This window comes from Emydura macquarii, unplaced genomic scaffold (assembly GCF_026122565.2).
Source record: "Emydura macquarii macquarii isolate MOO-44397 ecotype Brisbane River unplaced genomic scaffold, CSIRO-AGI_Emac_v2 contig_3517, whole genome shotgun sequence".
Lineage (NCBI taxonomy): Eukaryota > Metazoa > Chordata > Testudines > Chelidae > Emydura > Emydura macquarii.
Window position 1 is genome coordinate 10,100,035 of NW_027133654.1, and position 13,540 is coordinate 10,113,574.

A 13,540-nucleotide genomic window follows, 5' to 3' on the forward strand; every position below is an offset into this window, starting at 1 on the left:
AACATGAGAAACTTTAAGAAAATATTGTTATCCTTTTATTTTCATAACTACTCTGTCTCCTTCCATTTGATCAAGGCTTATTATGTGTCTTCTTATGGAAATATTTACATTGACATGGATTGGGGTTCAATCAGTCTCTATGTTTGGTAGAAATCGTATCTCCACATACCAAATATTATTAAATATTTTAGAAAGACTGTTGGAATTGCTTTAGATGTGGAAAGGGAGTATTGCGTGGGGGGGGATTCTTCCAGGTGATATGTACTGGAGCAATGATGTAGTATTAATCTGGATATGAGTAATTACAATATCATCGACTAAATGGATGCAGTCTAAGCATGCTGAAGGTCTTAACTTTAAAATGAGAATTAGCAGTCACATTAAATAGAGCTGGAATGTGATCATTTACAAACATTCAGAGAATTTTGGATCAATTGATCTATTTTGCTAGTGTATGTAATACAAGTAATCTGATAGAATTGTGGGAAACTGTTGCTTCAGCAATGTTGTTTTAGTCCTCAGGTTTTGCAGTACACCTCATACTTTATCTTTGCTCCCAGCTTGGTTCTTGCTAGGCGTTCTTCGAATGTTTTGTCCATTTCTTGGTTCTGATCTTCATTAAAAAGGGTCTTCCAGTCGTTAACACCGCCTACAGAGAAGCAAAATTTATTTTCTATAATTCATGTAGAAACCCCTTGAAAATGAAGAATTTATCATTTCTAGTTTTTCCTAAAAATCATTCACGCATTTTATCACATTTTACTAACTGCAGTGTTCTTGTTGCTCTGTTTTTTTAAACACTATTTGCTGTTTAGGCCTGATTCAGTGTACTTCAGTGTAATTCTACTGACATATGTGGAATTACACCTTTGTAAAACTGCTATAACAGAGTGGAGAATAAGACCCAAAGTGTTGAATCATTTGAAGATACAAAAGCACTTCAATTTCAGCTAGTCCACTGGGACCTTCATTGACCTACATTCAGTAGAGCACATAAAAAGGAAAATGCACCTTATTTAAGGAAATAAAATAACTAGTAGGACTTTACACAGCACTGTTTTGTGAAGCGGCACTGAGGACATAAAGAGGAATTACTTGTCTGAATTCCCATTAACAGATGACTGTGAAACTGGTATTCACAACAGCAATCTCAGTGTCCTCCCAAGACAATGCACCGGAAGCTGCAATACTGTACAGGCCCATCCAGAACTCTGGGTACATATTCTTATTGCTAGCCCATGTCGGGATTCACGCCACTGCATCTTCACTGCCATTTTTAGCCATGCTAGCTTAAAGGGAGCGTGGGTATGCCTATCCGAGCTGCAATCACATTTCTGACTGCAGTTTCGACATACCCTATGGCAAAGTGGATTAGCTTTCAAACGAAGAGAAAGAAAATACCCACATCGGGTCCCCAGAACCATCCAAGCTCTGCAGCTCACCCTATTTTCCTTCAACTATAGGGGAGGTAACTTATCACTAAATTCCCATTCCCTCTGTCTCTCCTCACTCTAAACTCAAGAGGGTCACCTTTGGCAGGGGCAAAAGGAGTAGCTGGTAAGGAAGGCAAATGTCCAAAGACAGGTGTCCAGAGTTAGCTGAAGGATTTTTCTGACATTCTCCTTGAAAGAGAAATTTCTGGTGAATTATTAATTTATATGCGGCATGAGTGTTCTAATACCATTATCAAATGAAAATAAAATGTACTCGCTGTTAATAAACATTAGAGTTATGTCTGCAAAAAGAAGTAGGAGATGATTTCCAAAGCTGCTGGGAGACAGGTGGTTGCATATTTGGAATTTTTAGGAATTCACCTTTGCGGAAGAGAATATTGCCAACTCCACCATGGGTTTTCTGGGATTTCGCTTTCATAGCCTGGAAGCTGCTCCCTTCTACAACCGCTTGAAGCTGTTCCTCAGTCAGGAGCAACCCAAGGAATTCAGCTATCTTTTTCACTCCCCAAGCCCTGTTCTGTAAAGAGGAAGATAACACATTGGATGTTATTCAGATGAAATGTATTATTTTATTTTCATGGCATTTCCACTTACAATAGCTGGCTCCATATTTTCCTGTAATGTGTTTAGAAGGCTTTGGTGTAATTGAAGTGAAGCAGAGAACTTATGCTGGCCTTCTGTACAGAGGTGAATTGCACCCAGGTGAGGAAAACTGGTAGACTCAATCTCGAAATAGCGGAGGTCACAATATAAATGAATAGCTGTCTATCTATACACATGTAGACAGTTGAATACCTACTCAGATGAGAATATGCATATTCGTTATTTGAGAATTAGGCTTTTAAAAGATTTTGGCTCATACTAGAGCTGATCAGAAAACAGCAAAAATTTTCCTGAAAAAAATTTTTTCTCATTGAAATCTCAACAAAAAAATGTTATTGGAAATCAAATAGCTGAACGTTTTGGCTAGCTCTATTTCAGATGGTATAGCATTGGCACTTTGGCGTTCACTCAAAAGACAAACTGTAGAACTGTTACCCGTACACTTCGTCAGAAACAAATGTTGCCTAGAGCATAAAGTGTTCCTTAAAAAGTGTTAACCTCACCTCTTTCAGTTCTTCATATGTTAGTGTCATAACATTTTCATCATCATCATGCTTGCTCCATTCACAAATATGGTCAAAATAAGAACCCCCAGGCACTGGAAGACACCAAAGAATCATAAAAGTTAATAATTATGAACATGAATAAAGGCTGAAGATGGAGTATATTTCTTAAAACCTAGACTAATTGTTGAAACTTTAGACTACAGTTACCATAGAGCATGTGTGAAAAATTGGGACAGGAGTGGGGGGGTAATAGGTGCCTATGTAAGTAAAAGCTCCGAATATTAGGATTGTCCCTATAAAATCAGGACATCTGGTCACTCTACTTCAGATTGACCCTTCTGCCAGGCAGCATAATCTCATGGCACTCTTGAAGAAGACTGTTAGGACTTGATGTTTACTTAGCTCAGCAAAGACATAAGAGGGTTTAGTCCAGTTCCATGTACCAGAAATTTAGCAGTTTTAGTTAGAAATCTCTGTGTTTCTTTTATTCCCCAAACATCTTGACTTGGAAATGAATTGTCATCCCTTACCTATGAAATAGGGGGAGAGATACAGCTGGGTTGGTTTCCCTCAGTTTCAATATTTTTTTTATTTACTGTGGTATTTTAAAAATGTATTTACTATTTGCATGTTTCCAAACAATAGAATGTCACCTTTTAATAAACTGAACTGTGGAAGGCCAGACTGAAACAAGAGCCAAGTCTGTGGACTTTGCAAATTGGAAGGAAAGGGTTCCCCTGCTGAAGGTGTGGCGGGGTGAACTTTACATATTTCATTTCCCTCCCACTCCCTTACAAGGCAACAAAATATATTCCCAGACACTCTTAGGAAGTATCTATTTCAAAATCCTTACCTACCGGTGAAGGGAGAGAAGAGTTCTAGTTCACCCCATTCATAAAACTACAGCCTTGAGCCCAAAAAGCCAGCATCAGCAGTGTGGGCTTCCTTATAAACTCTAGATAGCTCCCATGAGACTGTTTTCTCCTACTTCTCAGTGATGTTTATAAAAATGATGCATGTTCCCACAATGTCACTTTTTAAAGTACATTGCCTGAATGTATTCTGTCATTTTTGTGTTAAACTAAAACAAAAAAAGTATAATGAATCTAAGTTACAAATTCCATATTTTCAGATTTATTCTACACATTGAATAATTGGCAAAAGTAGATAAAGGAACAGTACTTTTTCCAGTCATGAAAGCTGTGAAGAACTCATCCCAGGTCTCATAAGAGGGATATGTAGACATGCCATTGTTAAAATAGTAAAAAGATGTAGCTACATCTTTGGGATTTCGAACAAGCACCAATATCTAGAATATTAATATAAGTTATATAAATGTATATTTCTGGCACTAGACATAACAAAAATACAGTATCCGAAAAATAATTATATTGAATTATAATATCGGTAATTCCTTGGCCATCGTATATTAGCACAGAAATAACAATTTGATCTTATATGCAAAGGATGCAATTCTTTCATTATCTCTCACTAGACATCAAAGATTAATGGCTAAATTCTCAGAAGTATGTTTGTCCTGTTTTCCCCAAATTAATTATACACTATCTCCATGTGCTTTGTCTGAAACAAGACTCTATAAATGTTCTTAAAATAAACTGGATTAAAAGTTACAGGGGCAAATTCAGGGGTCAGATTGGAAAAAAATAAATGGTTGTACTCAAGCTCCACCCACACTGAAGCAGCACCCACTAGTGACAAGAAAATGAGATGCCACCCACAGGAGATTGTTTAGCAATTCTTCTCTATCACTATAGGATCCCTCTTCCACTGGGTGATCTTCATGGGACTGGATACACCTCACAACTCACAAAGATCTGTGTTCATCATGCATGTGTTATCTATCAGTACACTTTTGTACAGGAGCAAAATGTGGACCTTATACTCTCATCATTAAAAGAGGCTCAACAGCTTTCACACGCATTGTCTTCGTCGAATTCCTGGAATCTCCTGGAGGGACAGAGTCACCAACACAGAGGTGCGCAAGTGGGCCAGCATGCCCAGCATGCAAACACTCGTTAAACAGAGGTGTCTCCACTGGTTTAGGAATGTGTGCCGAATGAATAATGGGTGCATCCCAAAGGATGTCCTCTACAGCTAATTGGCATCTGGGAAAAGATCTAAAGGATGCCCAAAATTGCGTTTCAAGAATGTGTGCAAGTGAGACCGGAAAGAAATGGGCATGGATATGGATAACTGGGAAGATCACACTCAGCACTGCAACCTTTGGAAACATGAGCTCAATAAAGGTTTCCAAAGCTACAAGAGGAAGCAGTCCAGCTTAGCAGAAGAGAAAAGAGCTCGCAGAAGGCAAAGTCCAAAAGTTCGAACATCACCTTTAAATGTGAAAAATGCGGCAGCAATTGTCTCTCTTGAGTGGGTCTCTTCATCATGGGTGCCATAAAACCAACCAATTTTTTACTTCTCTGTACATATCCATGGTCCCTCGGATGCTTACTATTATTACTCTCCAGAATTTGTTGTGATGTGAAGTGAAGTGGCTATGCTGTACCAGAAGACCAGGCCCTAAAAGTGGCCAGAATGAGCACTATGAACTTATTATGCAGACTTTAAAAATGATAATGGAAATCTAAAGGGGCCTGAAAATTCTCCTGAAGGATGTAGGCCTTCAAGATATTTAAATTAACACTCACCTTGGCTTTATTTTTGAAGATCGACTCAGGCAGATTTTGTGGAAGGAGATGAGTGAATATAACTCTTCTAGAAGATAATTTCTCCATCCGCTTTAATACAAATTGAAAGAAAATTGGAAAACAAGCAATTTAATTATTGTAACATAACATTTTCTGCAATCCTATGCCAAAAATACCCCATTTCTATTGTATCAATAGCTCTGGAAAGCTTTGTGGATCTGGTAGCAGTTTTCATATTTTAGGAGTTCTCTGGTTTTCCTGAGACCAGTGTCTCTAATCTATAGGCACCCCTGAGTGTAGTAGATTTGGGAAGAGAGCTGTCCAGTGTCAATAGATAAAGTGAAATATGATTTTACACTTCCCCCTGCATGATGGAACATGTCTAAAAGTAAGGAACAGAATCTAACTGGGGGGAATAAGGGAAAAGGAAGATGAGAGCTAAAGGAGCCTGTTTGAGGTCAAAAAGAGGAGTTAGAAAGATGCAGGAATCCATTGGGACTAAGAGAGAGGGAGTTGGGAACCAGAAGAAGGAAAGAGGTTCTGGTTTGGTTGAAAGGGGGTGAAGAAGATGGGACACAGAGAAGAGAGGAATGCAGAAAAAAAGGGCTACCCCAGAAAGTTCAAGCTAAGCATCCAAACTCTGACTCCTCTTGGCTGTATCTTTGGAATAGTGCCCATCAGAATCTGGTGTCTTGTTCGCAGTCTCAGCAACAAGGCAGAGGATTGAATAGGCATTGGGGATGGAGCTACTCTGTCACCTCTTGATCTAGGTTCTCTATGTCAGCACTAAGGCATTTTGGCAAGACAGTGCAGGGAGCCTCTCACTAGCTCTGCAAGGGCTGTCTCTCTTCTGGATCAATTAACTTTATCTTTCACAAGCATTGAGTTCATTTCAGAAAAAAATTAAGTACATGAAAGAAAATGTTAACAAATAGACAGACTGGAGATGGTGAGCAGCAGAGCAGTGATGGACTGAATCAGCCTAGTATTGATGCAAGAGCTGTTTCATCAAGGATTAAGCACCTTGACAAGAAAAAATCGAATCTTGTTGCTGCTTGCATTTGGAAGGATAAGGATTACTAAACATAAGGAAAAGATCCCCAGTGCTTGGTCTGGGTTAGCTCTAAATGACATACAGAGCTTGCTTATTACAGAAGCTTCTACCACCTTTTGGACTTTGCAAAGTCTGTAATTCTTTTGTGTGTGTGTGTGTGTTTACCTTCTTTAACCTTGTAAATAACTCTCTCAGTTCTTTACTTAGTTAATAAATCTTTAGATAGTTTGTTATAAGTTTGGATACAAGCATCTTTGATATGAGATTTAAGGTGCACCTGACCTGGGGTAAGTGACTGGTACTTTGAGACCAGGAGTAATCTGAATATTGTTTTTTGCATCTGACGAAGTGGGTTGCAGGACACAAACGCTTATACCAGCAGAAATGAAATTTGTTAGTCTTTAAAGTGCTACAGGACTCTCGTTGTTTTTGCTGAATATTGTTGTGATTTTTGGTGTAAGGGGCCATGTTTCACAAAAGCAAGCTAGATAGACTGGAGTACCCATGTGGACTGTGCTGTGACTCCATGTTAAGGCTGTTACAGTGCTTAAGAAGTTCCCACTTGATACCTGGTTGCTGAAATCTAAGCATAGAATTCACAGCCAGCTTGGGGTTTGTGCCCTGTGTCATAATAATCTGCCCTGAGCTGGTACACACGCTCTTGAGACAGACACTCCAGAAAGCTTGACAGCATACAGGGTTTGATCTGGTAGGTGTGCTCAGAGGCTGCCTAGATGTACATAAAACAACTGGGTGGGGGGTGGGAAGAAAACAGGGAGGGGTAGGAACACCTCCCTTTTAATCATTCGTTCAGTGGTGAAGGTACTTGTCGCTGCACCAATTCTGCCATGACCACCCCTCGCCCCCTCTACCCATTCAGTGCTAACCGTCAACCCACTACCTGACCTTATTAGGATATGCCTATGTCATCGGCTGTGCCTTCAGCTCCCACATCATTAATGGGAAACGAAACTTAACTGACCATGGGAAACGAAACTTAACATCAACCAGGAAATGAAACCTATCCCCCGGCCAATCTGGTGCTGGCACGAAGCCCATAAAAGGAGTCTTGGCCAAGCCCCTGGTTGAGAGCCTTCCCGAACTACCAGCCTGATCACCTGGTTCGGACTCTCCCGCTCCCACGTCCCCCCGAGCACGAATCGTTTGTTAGCCGGCTGAGTTGGAGTTGTTGCATTTACTATACTGTGTGTCTTCCTCGTCTGGATGGTAAGGAGTTAATTATCAGCCCATGTTCTGCAGCTAGCTGCCTGTTTAACATTCCTTCGTATCAGTCTGTGACTCGCAGTTAACTGTCTGTTTAACAGTCCATCGTATTAGCTTGTGTATTGTAGTTAATTGTTTGTTTAAATGTGTATAAATAGTTAAAATTCTATATTATTTCTGTTGTCTTATAATAAAATCCAGTTAATTACTAACCGACTCATTATTAACTCTCAGGGATCATTAACCTGTCGGAACAGTACTTACCCTCACTCACCCCCCTACGGTTCAACTCCCCGCTGTGCCTGATGGGGTGAATGGATTTGAACAGGGATCTCCCACCATTCATGTGGGTGCTCTAATCACTGGACTGTAGAGTAACTCTCTATCACTCACCTCATTAATATTTAATTAGTCAATTATTTCATTAAGGTGGAACAACTTCAGTAGGAGAGACTTGAAGGAGGCCCACATCAGAATATCTCACAGTCCAGTTGTCAAGGCACTCACCTGAGAAGGGGGAGATCTCTGTTCTTCAGATTCTTTTCTCCTCATCAGGTAGAGGGTGGACTTGAACCAATGGTCTCTCCCATCCTGTCTGTGTGACTTGGCTAAAGAGTATAAGAGAGGTGGTTCTCCCCACCACTGCCTGTTTTGAATAGATCTAGGCAGCCTCTGAGCACGCCTACTGGATCAGACTCAGCACACCAGTTAGGTGGAGGAACACCTATCTTCCCCAGTTTGTGGATTGCACTGGAGCTTAGTGGGGAGATAGGCATCTGGATGCCTAGAGGGAGGCAGCCGGGCACATGCCCAGAGGGAGAAACATAGGTGCCTAGGGAACTTTTACTGCAAAAACTTATGTGATGTGAATTTAGGCACCTAGTGGGTTAGGTAGCAGCCAAGCAGGGGTTTTTTGGGTTGCTGTGGAGCCTAAAAATGGGATGGAGGCACCTAAGAATCTTTGTGGATCTGGACCCAAGCACCTGCATTTCCATTCTATTCCATGGTCTTTGTATTTGACTTTGCATGGAACTCCTCCTTATACCATTTGGACTAATATATTATTGAGTTTTTGTAAGTGTCTCATGTAATTGTTATTAATTTGCACCCTCTTCAACTCTTTATGGCTCCCCATTTAGCCGCATGTCCCTCTGAATTGGGTGGCACATACAGGATTTATTCTAGCCATAGTATTCACCATAGTTGTCCAGAGGCCTTCCTCTGCAATAGGGTATTTCACACACCACACTGTCAACAATTATATGTGAAACAGTAAGTCTTAGCAATGTCAGTAAGCATTCAGGACCAGATATTCAAAGATATTTAGCTGCCTAACTCCCAATGAAATCAATGGGAGTTAGGGGCCAAAATACCTTTAAAGATCTAATCCTCAATTCTCACCTGATATTTCTCAGGATCTCCAACTTCAAGGTAGGGAAATTCTTCTAGTTCTTTATCATTCAGGCTATTTGTTTCATCTTCATTATTTTCTGCAGCTGTTGTTACCAAGTTATTTAAGATCTGACCAACCCAATTGGTACCTTAAAAAATACACAGAATTGGATGAAAAATATTTGGAAAAATTTCTCATAGCTGAATGCATATATAGCAAATGGAAAGATTTGTATCCAGTGTATTAATTAATGAAGAACAAATATCAATGAAGTTCAATTAGCTAAATAAATGAAAATCATTTGTAATAAAGGAAGACTTCCTGTGATAAATATGGATGCTCAGTGGGAATGGTGATCTGTACCCCAAAATATGGCCTACATAGAGGATTTCTGAGGCATGGTTTATGGTAGAAAATAAGGTCAGGCAGGGGAGTGAAAAATCCATACCCTCCATCCCCATGTAGACAGCGCTATGTCAACTAAAGAATTCTTCTGTTGACCAAGCTACTGCCTCTCAGGGATGTGGATTACCTATGCCAATGGGAGAATCCCCTCCCATTGGGGTATGTAATGTCTACACTGTATCATTTTGAGTATAGGAAAGCTTTCAGATGGTATGTTGGAATGGCCAATGGGAACAGACAGTGTTAGTACACGATCACACCGTCACAAGTCCGGTGATCGCAAAACATTAAGGCTGAATGGCTGTAACTACATAACAATGGTCATACTCGGTCAGACCAGTGGTCCATCTAGCCCAGTATCCTGTCTTCCAATAGTGGCCAGAGCCAGGTGCTTCAGACAGGTAATCATCGAGTGATCCATCCCCTGTCGTCCACTCCAAGCTTCCGGCAAAGGGACAATAGAGACAATAATGACACTCAGAGCATGGGGTTACATCTCTGACCATCCTGGCTAATAGCCATTTATGAACCTATTCTCCATGAAATTTTCTAGTTCTTTTCTGAATCCTGTTATAGTTTTGACCTTCACAACATCCCTGTCAATGAGTTCCATAAGTTGATTGTGCATTGTGTGAAGTACTTCCTTACTTTTGTTTTAAACCTGCTGTCTATTAATTTAACATGTTATGTGAAGGTATAAATAACATTTCCTTATTCACTTTCTTCATAGCAGTCAAGAGTTTATAGACCTCGATCATAGTCCCTTATTCATCTGTTTTCCAAACTGAAAGGTCCCAGTCTTTTTAATCTCTACTCATACAAAGAAGCTGTTCCATACCCCTAATGGTTTTTGATGCCCTTCTCTGTACCTTTTCCAATTCTAATATATCTTTTTTGAGAGAGGGTGAACAGATCTGCCCGCAGTATTCACAATGTTGGCATACCTTAGATTTATATAGAGGTATTATGATATTTTCTGTCTTATTATCCATGCCTTTCCTAATGGTTCATAATGTTCTGTTAGCTTTTTTGACTGATGCTGCACATTGAGCAGATGTTTTCAGAGAACTATTCACAATAACTCCAAGATCTCTTTTTTGAGTGGTAACAGCTAATTTAGACCCCATCATTTTCTATGTATAGGTGGGATTATGTTTTCCAATGTTCATTGATTTGCATTTATCAACAATGAATTTCATCTGCCATTTTGTTGCCCTTTCACCCAGTTTTGTGAGATCCCTTTGTAACTCTCTACAGTATCACAAAACTGGAAACTGCCAAATTACAGAGCGATGGGCATTCTCGTAAGATGGCCAGGAAGGGAAAAATCAGTCTGAGGGTTTGTCTAGACTTCAAGCGCTGCAGTGCTTAAGTGTAGACATGACCTACACCGACAGAAGGGATTCTTCCAATGGCACAGGTAATCTATATCCCCAAGAGGCTGTAGCTAGGTAGATGGAAGAATTTTTCTATCATCCCAGCATTGTCTACACGGGAACATAGGTCAGTTTAACTATACTGCTCAAGGGTGTGGATTTTTCCTAATGCACACAAGAGCCCTGTAACAGAGACAATTGAACAATATGTTAAATGGGCTGAGACACACTCCTGGGGGAGGGATGGAGTAGGGGGAGAAGGGATTTGAGAAAATCTATCTTCCCTGATGGCAGAAATCAATGTGAGGGACCACACTGTCTGGGTCTGACAGAAAAAGTGGGACCAGATTTGATAGCAAGAGCTCCAGGGCTTCCCAAAAGAGCATAATTCAGGTCTGTTCTTTTCCTATAAGAGAAAAGAAGTCTATCTAACTTAGCTTCTAGTGACATGAAAAATAACATGAGGCTAAATACGCATATAAACTGTTGTTTTGAAATAATTTTTTCTAATGCTTATTCCATTGCAAATAAACATGTTGATTTTAAGAAGGCAGTCAATCACTGAATCACTGGTCACAGGTTCCTGAAGGGAAGAAATGCAGATGTCCAGTTGGACCTGCATGGTAATAAGTGGTTGGCATAGATGTGGTGTTAAACCCCAATCCCCATCTAAGGGCAGGGAGATTGTGAAATTCAACCCCAGAGAAAGTAAGGGCATGAAGTCTAACACCTGAACAGCTGCACTCAGAGAGACCAGAGAAGGGATAGAGATGCACTCAGCCTCATCACTCCAACACTTACCATACATGAGGTTCAGATTAATAGAATTATTACATTAGATAACAGAGGAATATTAATCATAATCTAGAAGAAATATTCTGGTTCTGCTGTGAATTGTACCCTCTATCTGATCCTGTCCCTACTTTGTCAAAATTCCTCTTAAATCAAATCCATCCCTGATGTGACTCCAAGTCAGTGAAGTTACATCAGGATTGAATTTTCTCCATTAACTTCTAGTCTTGGTTACATTTGATACAGTAGAGGAAGTATATAGGAATTATTCAGACCATCAATATGTATTTAAATCAGGCTTGGAAAGCAACAGACTGGAGAATAAAGCCTCTTTTTATACCTATTTCAGTAGTCTTCGATTAGTTATAAGAGAAGTTTTACTCTTACTTTTTTTTCTGGTGAAAATCTGATGTTTCCTTTTCTAAAAGACCTGAGTGGGACTTAAAAAATCTAGCCAAGTCTGAAGACTATACTGTACGATAACTTATTGTACTGGTAGGTAAAGTTGTACACAGAACTCCAGTTTCTAAAACTATATCATAGAAAGTGATGGATCATAGTTTGACGCATAAGTGTAAGAGAGCATAGAGTGAGTTCTCACCCTCAGCCTTGCATTGCCTGATAGTTGAGTGCTGGATTTCTCCATCTTTATTGTTGCATTAATGACAGTTCCCCCCAAGCACAGGAGAATTTTGAAGAAATGCCAGTAGAGCAGATGTAGGTTAATCTGCCTCTCATGTTGTCTCATTCTGATCTCTAATAAAGAATGGCTTAAGACCAGGATCATCAAATTTAATATCATAATTATGATAAAACTTTTGGAAGGGATAACTAGAAATTCTTGTCTTCCATGTAAAAGTCCTATCCCTTTTTGAATCTTCATAATCTCTTTGCTTCAGTGACTTCCTGCGGCAATAAATTCCAGTCTTTAAAGTTTCATAGAGAATAACGTTCAGTTTCATCACCCACCTAGGAGTGAGTGAAATCTATGGAGGGAAAAAATTAAAAGAATTCATGTAAAATTATTCACTGATTCACTTTCCATGATTACACAATCCTAACATATCAATTTTTAAAGAAGTATCAGAAGACTGCAATTTTTTAAATAGGAAGATATGGAAAAAAAACTAAAGGATGTTGTGCATGAGGAAATCAAATGCTAAATGTTAGGCAAAATTACATATTTGTAAATTGTGTAAATATAAATATAACAGAATGTACATTACTACAACATAGTATACGTGCTCCACAGGAGTGAATTATGCTTATTTTAAAAAACATTACTTTGATTTTCCTGATCTGGGCATTTAAATCCTTAACCATAACATTGACAATAGCAATGGCATTTCTTTGGCAAGGAATAAGTTATTTTTCTTCTCTCATTCATATGAATAGTTTACATTGTCATATCATCCTAATTAAGGTTATTTAACATAAACTGAAGTAATCTTTTCATTGTTTTAACAGCCTGATTCTTTAAAATTATATTACACCTTGTATTTCCATAGCAAACAAATTATATTCACCTGATTTAGGGTACCCTGCTAGGATCACATCCTCACTCCTAGCTTCAAAGGACTCAAGAGCCTTGAATGTTTCAGGACTGCACATAGTTGTGGGGAAGAGAATCCCCTTGTAAGAAAAAAGCAGATCTTCACGGTCCATCATGTCAGCAGCAGCCATTGCCTTATCTAGCAGATCAATGAATTTCTTCCTATGGTTTGCCATTCTCCTCTCTCTTGCAGTAAAGCTCTAGACAAACAGAGACAGGCACAGACTACTTTTAGAAGGCCCTTTAGAGATCAGGTGAACACCACCTGACTTCTCCCTATTAATCTGTACAGAGATATATAGTCCCAGATAATGAACCTGATCTAGCTCTGGTTGGAGTCATTTACAGTCCTTTCATTGACTGCAGTGGGAGTTGAGCAGGTCGAAAGAGGAAAACAAGGGAATTAAATTGCTTCTTAAATCAAAACTCTTATATAATTTCAAAATATCACGTGTAAAAGATTGCTGTAGAATCAGTACACAGTGCACGTGCACATAATACATTAATGA

At 39.4% G+C, this 13,540-nt stretch overlaps 1 protein-coding gene across 1 annotated transcript; it reads right to left on the reverse strand.

Moving 5' to 3' along the window:
- Positions 1-451: 451 nt before the first annotated feature.
- LOC137145164 (sulfotransferase 6B1-like) lies at positions 452-13,207 on the reverse strand. The gene is made up of 7 exons (XM_067535819.1): positions 13,006-13,207; positions 8,915-9,054; positions 5,236-5,325; positions 3,746-3,872; positions 2,561-2,655; positions 1,815-1,971; positions 452-649 (listed from the first exon to the last, which is right to left on the reverse strand). The coding sequence occupies exons 1-7, from the start codon at positions 13,205-13,207 to the stop codon at positions 519-521; spliced, it is 942 nt and encodes a 313-aa protein (XP_067391920.1). The 3' UTR covers positions 452-518.
- Positions 13,208-13,540: the final 333 nt, after the last annotated feature.

Bases quoted from the DNA above. Each gene is read 5' to 3' on its own strand.
- LOC137145164 (XM_067535819.1), bottom strand. From the start codon at position 13,207: ATGGCAAACCATAGGAAGAAATTCATTGATCTGCTAGATAAGGCAATG. The intron at 9,055-13,005 runs GTGAATATAATT...GTATTTTTTAAG, and splicing joins AGCAGGGTACCCTAAATCAG to GTACCAATTGGGTTGGTCAG. The intron at 1,972-2,560 runs GTGAGGTTAACA...TCCTCTTTACAG, and splicing joins CATATGAAGAACTGAAAGAG to AACAGGGCTTGGGGAGTGAA.